The sequence below is a fragment of the Chiloscyllium plagiosum genome, unplaced genomic scaffold (genome assembly GCF_037043375.1).
Source record: "Chiloscyllium plagiosum isolate Xiang-an unplaced genomic scaffold, Cpla_swu_hap1 HiC_scaffold_34, whole genome shotgun sequence".
NCBI classification, from domain to species: Eukaryota; Metazoa; Chordata; class Chondrichthyes; order Orectolobiformes; family Hemiscylliidae; genus Chiloscyllium; species Chiloscyllium plagiosum.
Window position 1 is genome coordinate 34,335,537 of NW_028270172.1, and position 14,733 is coordinate 34,350,269.

General features: G+C 41.0%; 1 protein-coding gene across 2 annotated transcripts in view; it reads left to right on the forward strand.

Annotated features, from left to right (window-relative positions):
* The first annotated feature begins 636 nt into the window (after window positions 1–636).
* The window catches only part of LOC122564397 (putative tyrosine carboxypeptidase MATCAP2), a 46,515-nt gene continuing 32,418 nt past the window's right edge, over window positions 637–14,733 (forward strand). For both annotated transcript variants that reach the window (XM_043719196.2, XM_087978599.1), the window contains exons 1-2: window positions 637–1,279; window positions 7,429–8,090. In XM_043719196.2, coding sequence (XP_043575131.1) covers window positions 1,255–1,279; window positions 7,429–8,090 — 687 coding nt within the window. In that variant the 5' untranslated portion in view covers window positions 637–1,254. The remainder of the gene's footprint in view (window positions 1,280–7,428; window positions 8,091–14,733) is intronic.

A 14,733-nucleotide genomic window follows, 5' to 3' on the forward strand; every position in this document is an offset into this window, starting at 1 on the left:
TGAATTTTCCCTAATTTATGTTCTCTTAATTATCTAGGTCTAATTGCCACAAGATCTGAATTTACTATACTTGTGCAATGTAATATTGTTTGACTTAAAAAAATAATTATTGTCACATTAATTTATTCTCTTCACACATTATGGTCCCTTGTATCTTCTGTAATGCACAAGGCTGGTGTTCTTTCAGGCCAATACAACTTAACTATGCTAATACGGTATTTTCCCAGAGAACTACTCCTGATACCTGGGGATATTTCTTTCCTCAAGGAGTGTGGGATACAGGTTATGAATTGTTTGAGGTAGTTCACTGACACCAATCCTTCAGTCTCTACTTTGTCTGGGCCTATCCAGTGATGAGTGCTGAAGGATACACCTCGGTAGTTTATTGACAGAAGAAGCATTTTCCTTAGATGACATTATCGCTTATTTTCTGCAAATGCAACTACATTTGGCCAGGCAAAATTACTAGGATCTTAGACAGTTAGTAAACACTGTAAACCTGCTTCCTTTGATTGCTCCACAATGTGCAGTTTATCCTATCTGTGACATCATTTGGATGGACGAGGCAATATAACATTAACCCTTCTTACTATAACATTATGCAACCATTAAAATTACAGAATGCATTCCTTTGAATGGTTTAAATAGTATTTATTGGCAGCTAAAATATTCGTTATTTGGATTTGGAGGTGGAACGAAGGCAGAGTGTCCCATCTTTCCTGAACGTATTTGCTTGTCGTCCACAAACAATGGATTTCCAACATGTTATTTTCTAATAAACTAGAGTTTAATATTAAAGGTAACCATTGCAATTAGAAACATACACGATGTTCCCAAGTGACGAACGTCATATAGCGTCTGTTATGACGAAACAGAGGGTTACCTTGGGAACACAGACCAGGGGCTGGAAAGCGGAACGTGAGAATGACAGGTGAGGAGTCAGCGACGCAGACGCCATGGAGGAGTTGGAGACTGCGGCAGTTCTGCGGAACTGAGCCGAACACAGGCTGTCTAGGTACACGGTGCATGGTGAAACCTCATTTAACTACGATGGAGTTCAGTGCAAATTACAAGCCCACTGTTTGTCTTTCGTGACGATGCGTCGAATTGATTACACTGTTGCCATATATATGTATGTATAGAAATTGTGCACCGTCAGTTTCTTTTTGTTCTTCTCTGCAACTGGAAGGAAAAGTATAAAACGGGATCCATCCTCTTCTGGTGGTTTCATCTTGCAATTGCCGGTCATCAGGGATGTTGGAATCAATCCGAGTAACCGGTACGTGTCACTTCCTGTTCTGCGGGGACATTGAGCAAAATATCCAGTTATTACTGTAGTGAGAGCGCGGGGAGGTTTGGTCCGCCTATTCACTGCTTGGAAAATTTAAGGCGAAAGTCTGACTTAACACCTGCCGCATTGCAGTTTTCGATGGTGTCAACTTTTTGTCATTGATCTCAATCATGTCCATTTTTGAGAACGTTTCTTTTTGCTTTTTTTTCAAGCAGAACACCTAGGAGTATTGTTTAATCAATGATTTATTTTCGTACAGCTTGAACATTGGAAGATATATTTTAAAAGAAGATTTAATGAGCCGTTTGTCTTTAAAACATTTCCGGTCATCACGTTTCCACTTGATTGACTAGGCTGTTCTGTTATTAGCCAAATAATAGTGCAGAGATTGGCATTTTAAAATGAATAGTTCTGATGATATTTATTTATATTATTTGCTATTTACTACGTGCTGCCATATTTAATCCCCAAACGAGTTTACCTCTAATCTATCGTCATAATATAGAATTCGTCGTGAAGATTGACGTAGTTGATTCTGAGACTAGGGCCTTTAACTTAAATAGAGGAAACTATCATGATATAAGAAGCTGATTGGCTGTGAAAAATTGGGAAACGTTATTTGAAGGGGTGCTGGTCGTTCGGCAACGACAAATGTTTAAAGAGTTTGGAGGCAGCATAATGATTATTCTCTCCATGATTGACACAAAACTAAAATGAGAAAGGTGGGCCGATCGAACATGGGAAATTCATGGTAATATTGGATCCAAAGAAAGGGGTTACAAGTTGGCCACAAAAAGCATCAGACCTGAGGATTGGGATCAGTTTAGATTTCAGCAAAGGAGGAAACAGGGATTGATTGAGAGGGAAAGTAGAGCATGAGAGTAAACTTGTGGGTTGTACAAACAGATTGTAAAACCATCCACAGGTATAAAGAGAGAAAAAGGTTAGGGAAGACAAATGTATATATCTTACAGTCAGAAACTGTTGAAGTTATAATGGGGAACAAAGAAATGACACACTAATTAAATATATACTTAGGTTCTGCCTTCACAAAGAAATGTACAAACAACGATGTCCCAAAAATGTTGGAGAACACAGGGTCTAGTGAGAGGGAGGAACTGAAGGAAATTAATATTAGTGGGGAAATGGTGTTGAGGAAATTAAAGGGCAATAAATCCCATAGCCTGATAATCTACATCCCAGAGTACTCAAAGAAGTGGCCCTTGAAATAATGGTTGGCTTCCAAGATTCTGTAGACTCTGGAGCAGTTCATGTGGATTTGAGAGTAGCTATTTAACCTCAACTGTTTTTTAAAAAAAGGAGGTAGAGAGAAACAGAAAATTATAGACCAGTCAGCCTGACATTGGTGGTGAGAAAATGCGAGAGTTCAATATAAAGTGTTTTCATAGCAGTTGGAAAATAGTGATAGGATCAGAAAGAGTCAGGAAGGATATACAAAAGAGAAATCATGTTTGACAAACCTACTGGAATCTTTGAAGGATGTAACTGATGGATTAATAAGGGGGTTCCATGCATATTATTTTGTCAGACTGTCAGAAGATTTTCAATAAAGTTGAAAACACAAAATTAAAGCACATGGAATTAGGATAAGTCCACTGACATAAATAGGGAACCTGCTGTGCTTTCCCAGTTTCCCATCTATGGATAGGGAACTGTTGGCAAATGGAAAATGAGGAGTAGGAATAAAAAAGTTCTTTTCCAAGTGGCTACCCACCAGGATCAGTGCTTGGATCAACCTGTTGATATTAATGATTTAGATGAGGGAACTAAATGTAATATCTCAAACTTTACAAACTTTAAAAAACTGGATAAGAAGTTGAACTGTGAGGAGGATACAGAGATGCTTCAGTGTAATTTGGACAGGTTGAGCAAACGGGCAAATGGATGGTGGGGGGAGGTGGATAAATGCGAGCTCATCCAGTTTGGTGGAAAAAACAGGAAGACAGATTAATTTAGGAATGATGATAGATTGTGAAAGGGGGAGATGTAATGAAATCTGGGTGACTTTGTATGCCAATCACTGAAACTAAGCGTGCAAGTGCAGCAGGTGGTGAAGAAACAATAGGTATGTTTGCCTTTATAATAACAGGATTTGAGTACAGGAACAGGGATGACGTGCTGGGCCTTGGCAAGACTGCAACTGGAATGTTCTTAATAGTTTTGGTCTCCTCATCTGAGGAAGGATGTTCTGGCTTTGGAGAGAGTGTATTCAATGTCTACTGTACTGATTCCTGGGATGGTAGGGCTGATATATGAAGGGAAACTGATTTGGTTAGGACTGTGTTCACTGGAGATTTGAAGAATGAGGGGGTAATCATATAGAAACCATCTTCTGAAAGGACAGTACAAAGTAAATGCAGGAAGGATATTCCTGATGAGTGAGGAGTCCAGAATCAGTGGCCATAGTCTAAGAATACAGGCTAGGCCATCAAGGACTGAGAAAAAGAGTTTTTTTTTCACCCAGAGAATGTTGAGCCTGTGGACATTTCTGCCACAGAAAGCGTACAAGGTCAAAGCGTTGAATGTTTTCAAGGAGTTACAGCTCTGAGACTGAAGGTATCAAGGGGTATGGAGTGAAAGCAGAAATGGGGTACCCAGTTGGATGATCAGCATGATCACAGTGAGTGGAAGAGCAGGCTCAAAGCGCCAAATGGTCTACTCTTATTCCTGTTTTCTATGTTTCTACCTCTAGGGCCGCCTATTTTTACCCCTATGACTGGCCATGCCATCAGTAATCTGTTATAGAATCAGATAACACAGAAACAGACCCTTTAGTCTAACCAGACCACGCCAGCCATAACTCCAAATTATACTAGTCCCACCTGCCTGCGCGCAGCCCATACCCTTCCAAACATTTTTTTATTCATGTACTTCTGTAAATGTCTTTTAAGTGTTATAGCTGTACCTGCATCCACCACTTCCTCCGAAAATTCATTCCACACATGAACCACACTGTGTAAGGAAAACAATGCACCTTATGTCTTTTTTGTCTGAATCTTTCTCCTCTCACCTCAAAAATATGCCCCCTTGTCTTGAAATCCACCACCCTAGGGAAAAAGACACCTGCCGCTTGCCTTTTTTATACCCCTCAAAATTTTATAAACCTATGTTAGGTGACCTCTCAACCTCCTACACGCCACTGAAAAAAGTCTCAGCATATCCAGTCTCTCCTTAACCATGTCTTTGTTATCTCTGGGTTTTCACTCAGAAATATTCACCCATATAGTCCTTTTAGTCCAAGTAGCATAATTGTAACTGTTTCATTTGTGTTCGTCATTATAATATTGGAATTAACTGTACTGCAGTCCTAACAAAATCATCTTTACGATATAAAAGACAGGTAAAAAAATCCTTCATTTAATTGATCATATATCCTTTAGTAAGTAGTACAAAGTACTGCTCCCTCTAATAGAGTACTTGCTTCTCTCGGGGTTTTTGGTAAGTCACGATAAAGCATTGTCCTTCTCTAAAATCTAGTTGGAGTTTATATTTTGCACATAACTTTAACCTTAACTTGATTACATCACGGTGCTACAAATTAGTAAATAAACTGTGTCGTGGCAGCGGCTATTCAGTTCATTTATAATCTGGTTAAACTTTTTATTTGATCAGCAAGGGCTGCTCCATGTCTTTTAAATCTTTGCAAGTATAAAACCAGAAGACTTGCACTAAAGAGCTAAGCACTATGAAGACTAACTTGACAGGATACAATTTCAGTAGGGTGTTTCACTTTGAAATTTAGTGGAAGAGAACATTTGGTGCAGAGATTTTCTGATTTTTTTTTACAACTTGCGGATTGGTCAAAGTGGAACAACAATCAGCAAAACCTGTGAATTGGGATATTAATTATGTAAGAAGCTGGTGATAGGTTGGTGAATTTTATAGTTTCTTTGAATTAGGACAGTAGCTTGCATAAAGTCTAGGAAGACATAAGCCCTTTGTTAAAGTTATAGTTTAATTAGTTAATCTAAATATAACTACAAATAATCTTTAAGTCATAGTTCAAAATATGAAACCCTGATCAGTTAAACAAAATATTACTGAGTTGGCAGAGTATGTAATGTATTTCAACTGTAGCACTACTGTGGGAGCTGCTGGACACATTGTGATGTACAGCAAATACGGTTATAGTGAGCATCTACAGCTTGAGAAACATTAGCTCAGAGTTGAAGAACTCTGTCCATTTATCAGACACTGCAAAGAATCAGGACGGGAAAAAAGTTCCCTGAACACATTGACCCCAGAAATTGTCAACCTTTCAGGATAAGTGCTTCAGTTTTTGTTCAGAAGATAGCACTGGAACGGACTCACTCATAGTACTTATCCATCTGATATCAAGTTTTTAAATCCTCTGTGAGCAGGGAGATTGAGCAAACTGACCACAGCACCATAGATTGGAAGTCATCCAAATTGGGAAAGAAGAAAGAATGTAGTCATTGTGGAGGATAGTACAGTTAGTGAGTAAATATTTTTCTCTGTAGCAAAAGTGAGTCTTGAAGCCTATAATGCTTGCTTGATGCTAGTGTTAAGAATGTCTTCTCATGGCTGGAAATGAACATGAAATGGAAGGGGAGGAATCCAGTTGTCTTGATTCACATGGGTACCAGTGACATAGTTCGAACTAAGATCAAGGTTCCAGTAAGGGAGTGTCAGCAGCTCGGGAGTGTCAGCAGCTCGGGACTAAATTAAAATGCTTAACCACAAAAGTAGTAATCTCTAGATTACTACTTGAGCCACGAACAAAATTAGCATAAGGTAATTAAGAAGAGAGAGTTAAACACATGCTTCAAATATTAATATGGGAGAAATTGGTTTCAATTCATTGGCAGTGGATGCATATCGTGAAAGAGCAAACTCTTCTGTTGAACCCTGCTCTGACCAGTGTCCTGACTGAAGGGAGGGCTTTAAATTAAATAACTAGGGACAGGTGGGTAGTTGGTGCTGCAAAAGATAGGGCAGATTTTAAGAAAGCAATAATGAAATCTCATGATATGGATGATGACAACCAAAGCATGACAGAAATGGAAACAGTGTACCACCAAATGAGAGTAGAGTTGGGAAATTATTAAAAATCTTTTATCTGAATACTTGCAGCATTTTAAATAAGATAAGAGCTATAGTCAGCACAACTAGAAATAAATGGGAAGGTGTAATTGTGATTACAGAGAGATAGTTGAAAACTGATCGAGGCTGGAAACTGAATGTTCAAGGGAATTTGACATCTTAGAAATGGTAGGAGGGAGTAGGAGCTTGGGTAGCTTTGTTAGTAAGGAGTGAGATCAGTACAGTAGGGGGGAATGATACTGGAAGATCAAATGCAGCTAAGACCTAGCAGAGAAAAGACTGCCTTAGTGGGATTAGTTTACAGGACGCTTACCAAGAGCTACACTGTAACACAGAGTATCCTGAAAAGCAGGAATCATAATTTGTAAAACAAAAAACAGAATAATTGTGGGTGATTCTAAAATTCATATAAATTATACAGATCAAATTGGCAATAGTGGCCTTGGGAATGAGCTGGAGAATTGACCACGCACCTTCCCCATCCCAATTATGTCCTGAACCCTTGGAATTATGCCCACACTCTCCCACCTGTCTCTTGTGCTTACCCACCCTTCCGTTAAGTTTCTCCATGCCCATCCTACCTACCATACCATGCTACCCTTTCACTAACATTGAAGTGCTTACTTATTCAGTAACACTAATTATCGTTTAAACTTGTACAACAGCTAATGAGATAAAGGGAAGGTCCTGGTTCCTTTCCCACCCCAACTCTACTCTATTGCAATGTTGGTCTCCAAGGAATGCTATGTACCATGATTCTGGAACAGCTGGGCTCAACTGAACCAACCTCTGCACTGAAGACAATTGTACATGGGGAGATAGTCAATATGTGTGCTTTTAGCTTGTTTTAAACAATTTATTATTCTGTGCAATTGTAGTTAAAGAGAAACTTGGCATTATCCTGCTTGCCTATTCCCTGTTGCATTCCTGTCAGTTTATCACTGAGATGTTTACTCTTGCTAATTACAGGGAACATATATGGAAATAGTCCACAAATGAGGGCCGATTCATGCAAAGTTACATTGACCCTTTCTGTTTTCCAATCTCTGCAGAAAAACTTCGTTGGCCAGAATTGGAATTAGCCAAAAAATCAGTTCTTTTGAATCCCTCTGAAAAATGTGACACAAGCCAAGCAGATCTCCAGCAAGTCTCTGTCAGCATTTTGAAGGAAATATTTACAGGAAACAATGGTTACAATGTCTTGTTGCCAGCAAAGGGAGAGAAGAAACGGTTATCATCCAGCCATCACAAAAAGCACCGAAAATCTGCCAAGCCTTCAGCTGTATTGCGGTACAAGGAACGCCGGACCCCTAGCTCCTCTGTGCCAATGGTTGACAAGGACTGGTGTCTTGGAAGTGGGCATACTGCATTACTCATGGGTAACTTGGTTGCAAGTGATTCAAAATTTCCACTTGGCATATCAGTAGTGGGAAGTGGAATCGGTCTGTCCCAAAGGCCAAAGGGTAAGATAAAAAGACTTTACTTTTCAAGCCTGCAGAGGTCCAGTTTATCGGTTGGACAAGGGAGAGACGGTGAAAGCAACACTCGTAGACTCTGCATCCTGACTGCTGTTAAACCATCAAATGTAGAAAAGGAGAAGATCAAGTTCTTCAAATCTGAGTTCACCTACAATCCACAGTTTGAATATGCTAATCCTGCTTTGCCCAATGTGTTAGCAAGACATAGTATCGCTTCAGATAAATTTCTTCCACAGGTACAGTCACGTTGAGTTCATCTGGTGATAAAGCTGTATTTGAAAAGCAGTATCCTTTGCTTTTGCCTTTATTAAATCTGATTTGTACACGGTTTTAGCATCAAGGACATTTTGCTGTTTGTGTTCTGATGAATGATTGCAGTCTCTGTAAGCTTTTGAACTACTACAATGAGTCAGAGCATTTGGTAGCAGTGGTTAAAAATTAGGAACAATATCTCATGAAATTCTATCTCTTACAAAGAAGAGATTTCCTCTTTGAAGTATAATGAGCTTATTTTTATTGTTCCTTCTATATTGACCTAAAAGGGCTTTACAAGCAATGAAGTACTTCTGAAATTTGATCACCGTTGTAATGAAATGAGCATAGTAGCTAATCTGTACACATCCGGAGGTTCAGTTCAGCATTTCATCTGAAGAACTGCACTTCCAATGATGCAGCACACCTTCAGTACTGTGCTGGAGTGTCAGCTTAGATGATATACTCAAATTTTTAGAATGGAACCTGGACTTGTATTATATGAAAGTGAAAAATTGTTTCTATCTTCAGAATAGAAAGTATGAAAGCATCTCAATAATAGTAAAAAAAAATACAAGAGGGACAACAAGGAAATATGAATTTAAAACAATTATGATTACTAGTGGAAAAAAAACCTGATAGCATATAACCTGGAAAGTGACGAAAGAAATCGTGGATGTAGTGGTGGTAATCTTTCAAAATTCTCCAGATTCAGATAGGCCCCAGTGAATTGGAAAGTTGCAAATGTAGCATCTCTAGAAAGAATTAGAAAGCTGGAAAGTATAAGTCAGTTAGTCTAATATCAATCATTGGGAAAATGCTACAATTATTAAGGAGGTAGTAGCAGCAGGAAATTTAGAAAATCATAATACAATCAAGTATTGTCAACATGGTTTTGTCAAAGACAAATTGTGTTTGACAAATTAACTAGTATATTTTTGAGTATATAGCAAGTAGAGTAGTTAAAAGGGAACTAGTAGATGTATTGTATATGAATCTTTCAAAGACATTCAGTAATGTGCCAAATAAGATTCGTGCAGAAAATAAGAGTTCATGATGTTGGAGGTAGTATATAAATAGTGCAAGATGACAGGAATCAATACTGGGGCTTCAACTATTTACAATCCATATTAATGATGGTGATGAAGTGACCAATTGTATTGTAGCAAATTTTGCTCATGATACTATAGTGATTATAATGAGGTCAGCCAGGTGGATGCCATTTGAAGATGAGTTCCTTGATTGGACCAGATTAATAGCCCCAATCAAGGAGCCCTGGCTGACAGAGAAGAATAGGAGTATTAGACATCCTGCTTACTCTAAGAGCTGGATCAGTGTCAAGGATTCTCCATGTCTAAGTAACAGGTGATGTGGTGACAGGCCTGTCTGGAGTTATTTTAGTGGCAACGAGAGAAAAGCAAACTCCTGAAGAAATTTACTCAACAGTCGTCTTTGATTGGGGGTAAGCATTTCTGGCTTCATGCATTGATATTTGGGAAGCTTGACTCATTTGATTCTGCTGTTGAAGACTGTGCCCAAGTGTGTGGAAAGAATGCATTATTTTTTCTGGGACAATGCGTTTCGTCTGCCCCAAAGTCAATGAGTAATTCTCCTGACGGCTTATGGAACTGCAGCTTTTTTGGTTATTAGGAGCCTAGTTTTCCCCGAAGTACTAGATTCTAAAACCTTTGAAGAGATGAAGGATTTAGTTAAGGAATATTACAACCACAAACCACCTCTAATTCTCAGGTACTATCAGTTTTACTCGGCAGTTTGAGAACCACGGAGTCTGTATCCGGATCTTTGACAAGGTTAAGGTGACTGACAGAGATATGTGATTTTGGTTTAACCCTTAATGAGATTCTGAGAGACCATTGTATGTGGGATTAATGATGTAACCATGCAAAAGCATTGACTAGCTGAAGCCCATCAAACAGGCACTCCAGCTGGCTTTATAAATTGAGAAGTGCGGCAAGCGGAGCATATGAGTTGCAGAGGGTAAAAACATTGACTGCAGGTGCTGGAAACCAGAGTATAGATTAGAACAGTACTGGAAAAGCACAGCAGTTCAGGCAGCATCCGAGAAGCAGTAAAATCGACGTTTCAGGCAAAAGCCTTTCATCAGGAATACAGGCAGAGAGGCTGAAGGGTGGAGAGATAAATGAGAGAAGGGTGGGGGGGGGGAGAAAGTAGCATAGAGTACAGTAGGTGAGTGGGGGAGGGGATGAAGGTGATAGGTCGGGGGGGTGGAGTGGATAGGTGGAAAAGAAGATAGGCAGGTAAGACAAGTCATGGGGACTGTGCTGAGCTGGAAGTTTGGAACTGGGATGAGGTGGGTGTAGGGGAAATAAGGAAACTGTTGAAGTCCACATTGATGCCCTGGGGTTGAAGTGTTCCGAGGCAGAAGATGAGGCGTTCTTTCTCCAGGCATCTGGTGGTGAGGGAGCGGTGGTGAAGGAGGCCCAGGACCTCCAAGTCCTCGGCAGAGTGGGAGGGGGAGTTGAAATGTTGGGCCACAGGGCGGTGTGGTTGATTGGTGCGGGTGTCCCGGAGATGTTCCCTAAAGCGCTCTGCTAGGAGGCGTCCAGTCTCCCCAATGTAGAGGAGTCTGCATCGGGAGAAACGGATACAATAAATGATATTGGTGGGTGTGCAGGTAAAACTTTGATGAATGTGGAAGGCTCCTTTAGGGCCTTGGATGGAGGTAAGGGAGGAGGTGTGGGCGCAGGTTTTGCAATGCCTGCGGTGGCAGGGGAAGGTGCCAGGATGGGAGGGTGGGTTGTAGGGAGGCGTGGACCTGACCAAGTAGTCACGGAGGGAATGGTCTTTGCGGAAAGGGGTGGGGAGGGAAATATATCCCTGGTGGTGGGGTCCGTTTGGAGGTGGCGGAAATGTCGGCGGATGATTTGGTTTATGCGAAGGTTGGTAGGGTGGAAGGTGAGCACCAGGGGCGTTCTGTCCTTGTTACGGTTGGAGGGGTGGGGTCTGAGGGCGGAGGTGTGGGATGTGGACGAGATGCGTTGGAGGGCATCTTTAACCACGTGGGAAGGGAAATTGCGGTCTCTAAAGAAGGAGGCCATCTGGTGTGTTCTGTGGTGGAACTGGTCCTCCTGGGAGCAGATACGGCGGAGGCGGAGGAATTGGGAATATGGGATGGCATTTTTGCAGGAGGTAGGGTGGGAAGAGGTGTAATCCAGGTAGCTGTGGGAGTCGGTGGTTTGTGAAAAAAATGTTGGTGTCAAGTCGGTCGTCATTAATGGAGATGGAGAGGTCCAGGAAAGGGAGGTAGGTGTCAGAGATGGTCCAGATAAATTTAAGGTCAGGGTGGAATGTGTTGGTGTAGTTGATGAATTGCTCAACCTCCTCTCGAGAGCATGAGGTGGCACCAATGCAGTCATCAATGTAGCGGAGAAAGAGGTGGGGAGTGGTGCCAGTGTGATTATGGAAGATGGACTGTTCTACGTAGCCAACAAAGAGTTGCAGAGTGTTCCGATGGAAGTGGACACCCTTGACACTCTGACTGTGTTTGGGATACACAACTTGGGTGAAGGCAATTGCATAGCCTCACTGCCATTGGGATATCATCAGCCTGTGCAGTTTTTCAGTGGACGATGGAGATTTTGCAAGGTCTACCCGAGGTCACCACTTATCTAGATGACATGCTAATAACAAGAAAGACCAAAAAGGAGAATTTAGGGAACTTAGACATTGCCCATAGACATTTCCAGGCTACTGTATGCCTTAGAAAGGAAAAGAAAATAGGCTTTCCAGGCACGCCAAATGATCTACTTCTGCTATTGCGTCAACAAGACCAGGGTACACTCAGAAGATAAAGTGAGGGCCTCGGCTTCTTTGTTCATACCAGAGTTTCAGTCTTTGTTTGGGCTGGTGAATTATTACAGAAGGTTCATACATAACCTGGCCTCCATCCTGGCACCTTTACATCAACTCTTTAAAAAGGGTCAGCCTTGGAAATGGTTGCCTAGCCAAGCCACAGCTTTCAGGGAAGATGAAACAGATGTCCTCCTCTGAGGTGTTGGCACACTATGATCCCAAGCGAGATTTGGTATTGACATGGAATGCCTTCCATACGGCTTCGGGTAGCATTAGCTCATGGGCAGTCCAGTGGAGAGAAATATCTAATAGCATGTGCATCTTGGACTTTGGCTAATGCAGACCAAAAATACACTCAGATAGAGAAGGAAGGTTTGGCAGTCATATCTGGAGTTGGGATGTTGCACCAATGGACATAAATTTGTAATAATAATGGACCATAAACCCCAGCTACAGCCACTCAGAGGACAAAACTATGCTGCCCATAGCTTCAGGCCAAACTTGGCAGTGTGCTATAACTCTAAGTTTGTATAATTATAAGTTGGAACATTGTCAGGGAGGCCAAGTAGTGAATGCAGATGCATTCAGCCACCACTCACTGGCAAATACATCAAAGGTGGTACCACCACTGGGAGAGTTCATACTTTGTTAAGTTTTCTGGACACATTTCCAGTCACAGCTGACAATGTCAGACTTTCGATGCAGGAAGATCCGATCTTGGAAAAACTGAAATACCTGGTGGTGATGAGGGAAACCAAAGGACTGTCACAACCAGAATCAAAACATTTTTGCACCCGAGAGACCAGATCACAGTAGAGGCTGGCATTTTATTATGGGGAATGAGTGATTGTCCCAAGCAAAGCTCGCTGCCAAATATTGGCTGAACTTCACCAGGGTCATCCAGGCATTTCCAAAATGAACATGTTGACAAGAAATTATATCGTGGCCAGGATTGGATGCAGACATAGCTGCGCTCAGGGGCAATGCCCAGACTGCCAATAAGGACAAATATAATTGCCAGTAGCTCCCCCATTTGTGGGAATAGCTGGGCAAACCTGCACTTGGTTACTTGTCGACTACACAGCTCCTTTCATGAGCTCAATGTTCCTCGTCATCGTGAATGCCTAGTCAAAATGGCTGGAAGTGTGCAGATTTCATTCATGTAACACTGGGATAATGATAGAAAAATTGCATGCATTTTTTTTGGTTGACATTGTCTCTGTGGACTTCAACAATGCATTCAACAAGATTTTGATTGTAGACTGGTTAGCAAGATTAAATCACATGGAATCCAGGGAGAGCTAGCCGTTTGGATATAAAATTGGCTTGAAGATGGGAGACAGAGTGGTGGCGGAAGGTTGTTTTTTGGACTGGAGTCCTGTGACTAGCAAGGTGCCACAAGAATTGGTGCTGGGTCCACACCTTTTTGTTATTTATGTAAATGATTTGGATATGAATATAAGAAGTGTGGTTAATAATTTTGTAGATGACACTAAAATAGGTGCTATTATGGACAATGAAGAAGATTATCTCTCAGTACAATGGGACCTTGATCAGATGGGCAAGAAGTGGCAGATGGTGTTTAATTTAGATAAATGTGAGGTGCTGTATTTTGGAAAAGCAAATTAGAGCAGGACTTGTACACTAACGGTAAGGTCCTGTGGAGTGTTGCTGAATAAAGAGTCCTTGGAGTGCAGGTTCATAGTTCTTGAAAATGGAGTTGCAGGTGAAGGAGCATTTGGTATAGAACATAGAACAATATAGCACAGAACAGGCCCTTCGGCCCTCGATGTTGCGCCAAACTGGTATGTTTTCCTTTATTGGTCAGTGCATTGAATATGAGTTGGGAGGTAAAGGATATTGGTTAGGCCACTTTTGGAATACTGTGTTCAATTCTGGTCTCGCTGCTATATGTAAGATGTTGTGAAACCTGAAAGGATCCAGAAAAAGTTTACAAGCATATTGCCATAGTTGGAGGGTTTGGGAGAGGCTGAATATACTGGGGCTATTTTAATTGGAGCATCAGAGGCTGAGCGGTGATCTTCTAGAGGTTTATGGACAGTGTGAGTAGCCAAGGTCTTTTTTCCAGGGTAAAGAGTCCAAAACTATAGGGTATAGGTTTAAAGTAAGAGAGAAAATTTAAGAGACCCTAACGGGTAGCATTTTCCCCACAGGATGGTACGTATGTGGAATGAACTACCAGAGGAAGTGATAGATGCAGGTACAGTTACAACATTTAAAAGATACTTGGACAGGTAACGAATAAACAAAAGGTTTGGAGGAATATGGGCTAAATCCAGGAAATTGGAACCAGTCTAGTTTAGTAAACCTGGTCGGCATGGATGAGTTGGACGAAAGGGTCTGTTTCAGTGTTGTACAACACTATGACTGTAAGTCAGTGGCTAAAAAGTTAATGGATGCTGTATAGTGTAGGAACCTATAATGTAAGGTTGCCCATTTTAGTGGTGAGAATAGAAAAGCAAAATATTTAAATGGTAAGAGAATGATGTAGTACAACGGGAGCTGGATATCTTGCACTTAAATTAGAAAGTTAGCAAGCAACTACAGTAAATAATTAGGAATGCATATGCATGTCCTTTTTATTATGGTATAAATTATGGAAGGCTTGCAATACACTTTAGATCACAACGCAAGTACTGTGTACAGTTCTGGTCTCCTTCCTTAAGAATTCCAAGGTTTAAAGGGAACTTTGATTTTAATTTTAACCTGGGAACATGGAATTGATAAATGCCTGAAGAAGGAACGTTTTCATGGCTACAGTAAAAGGGAACT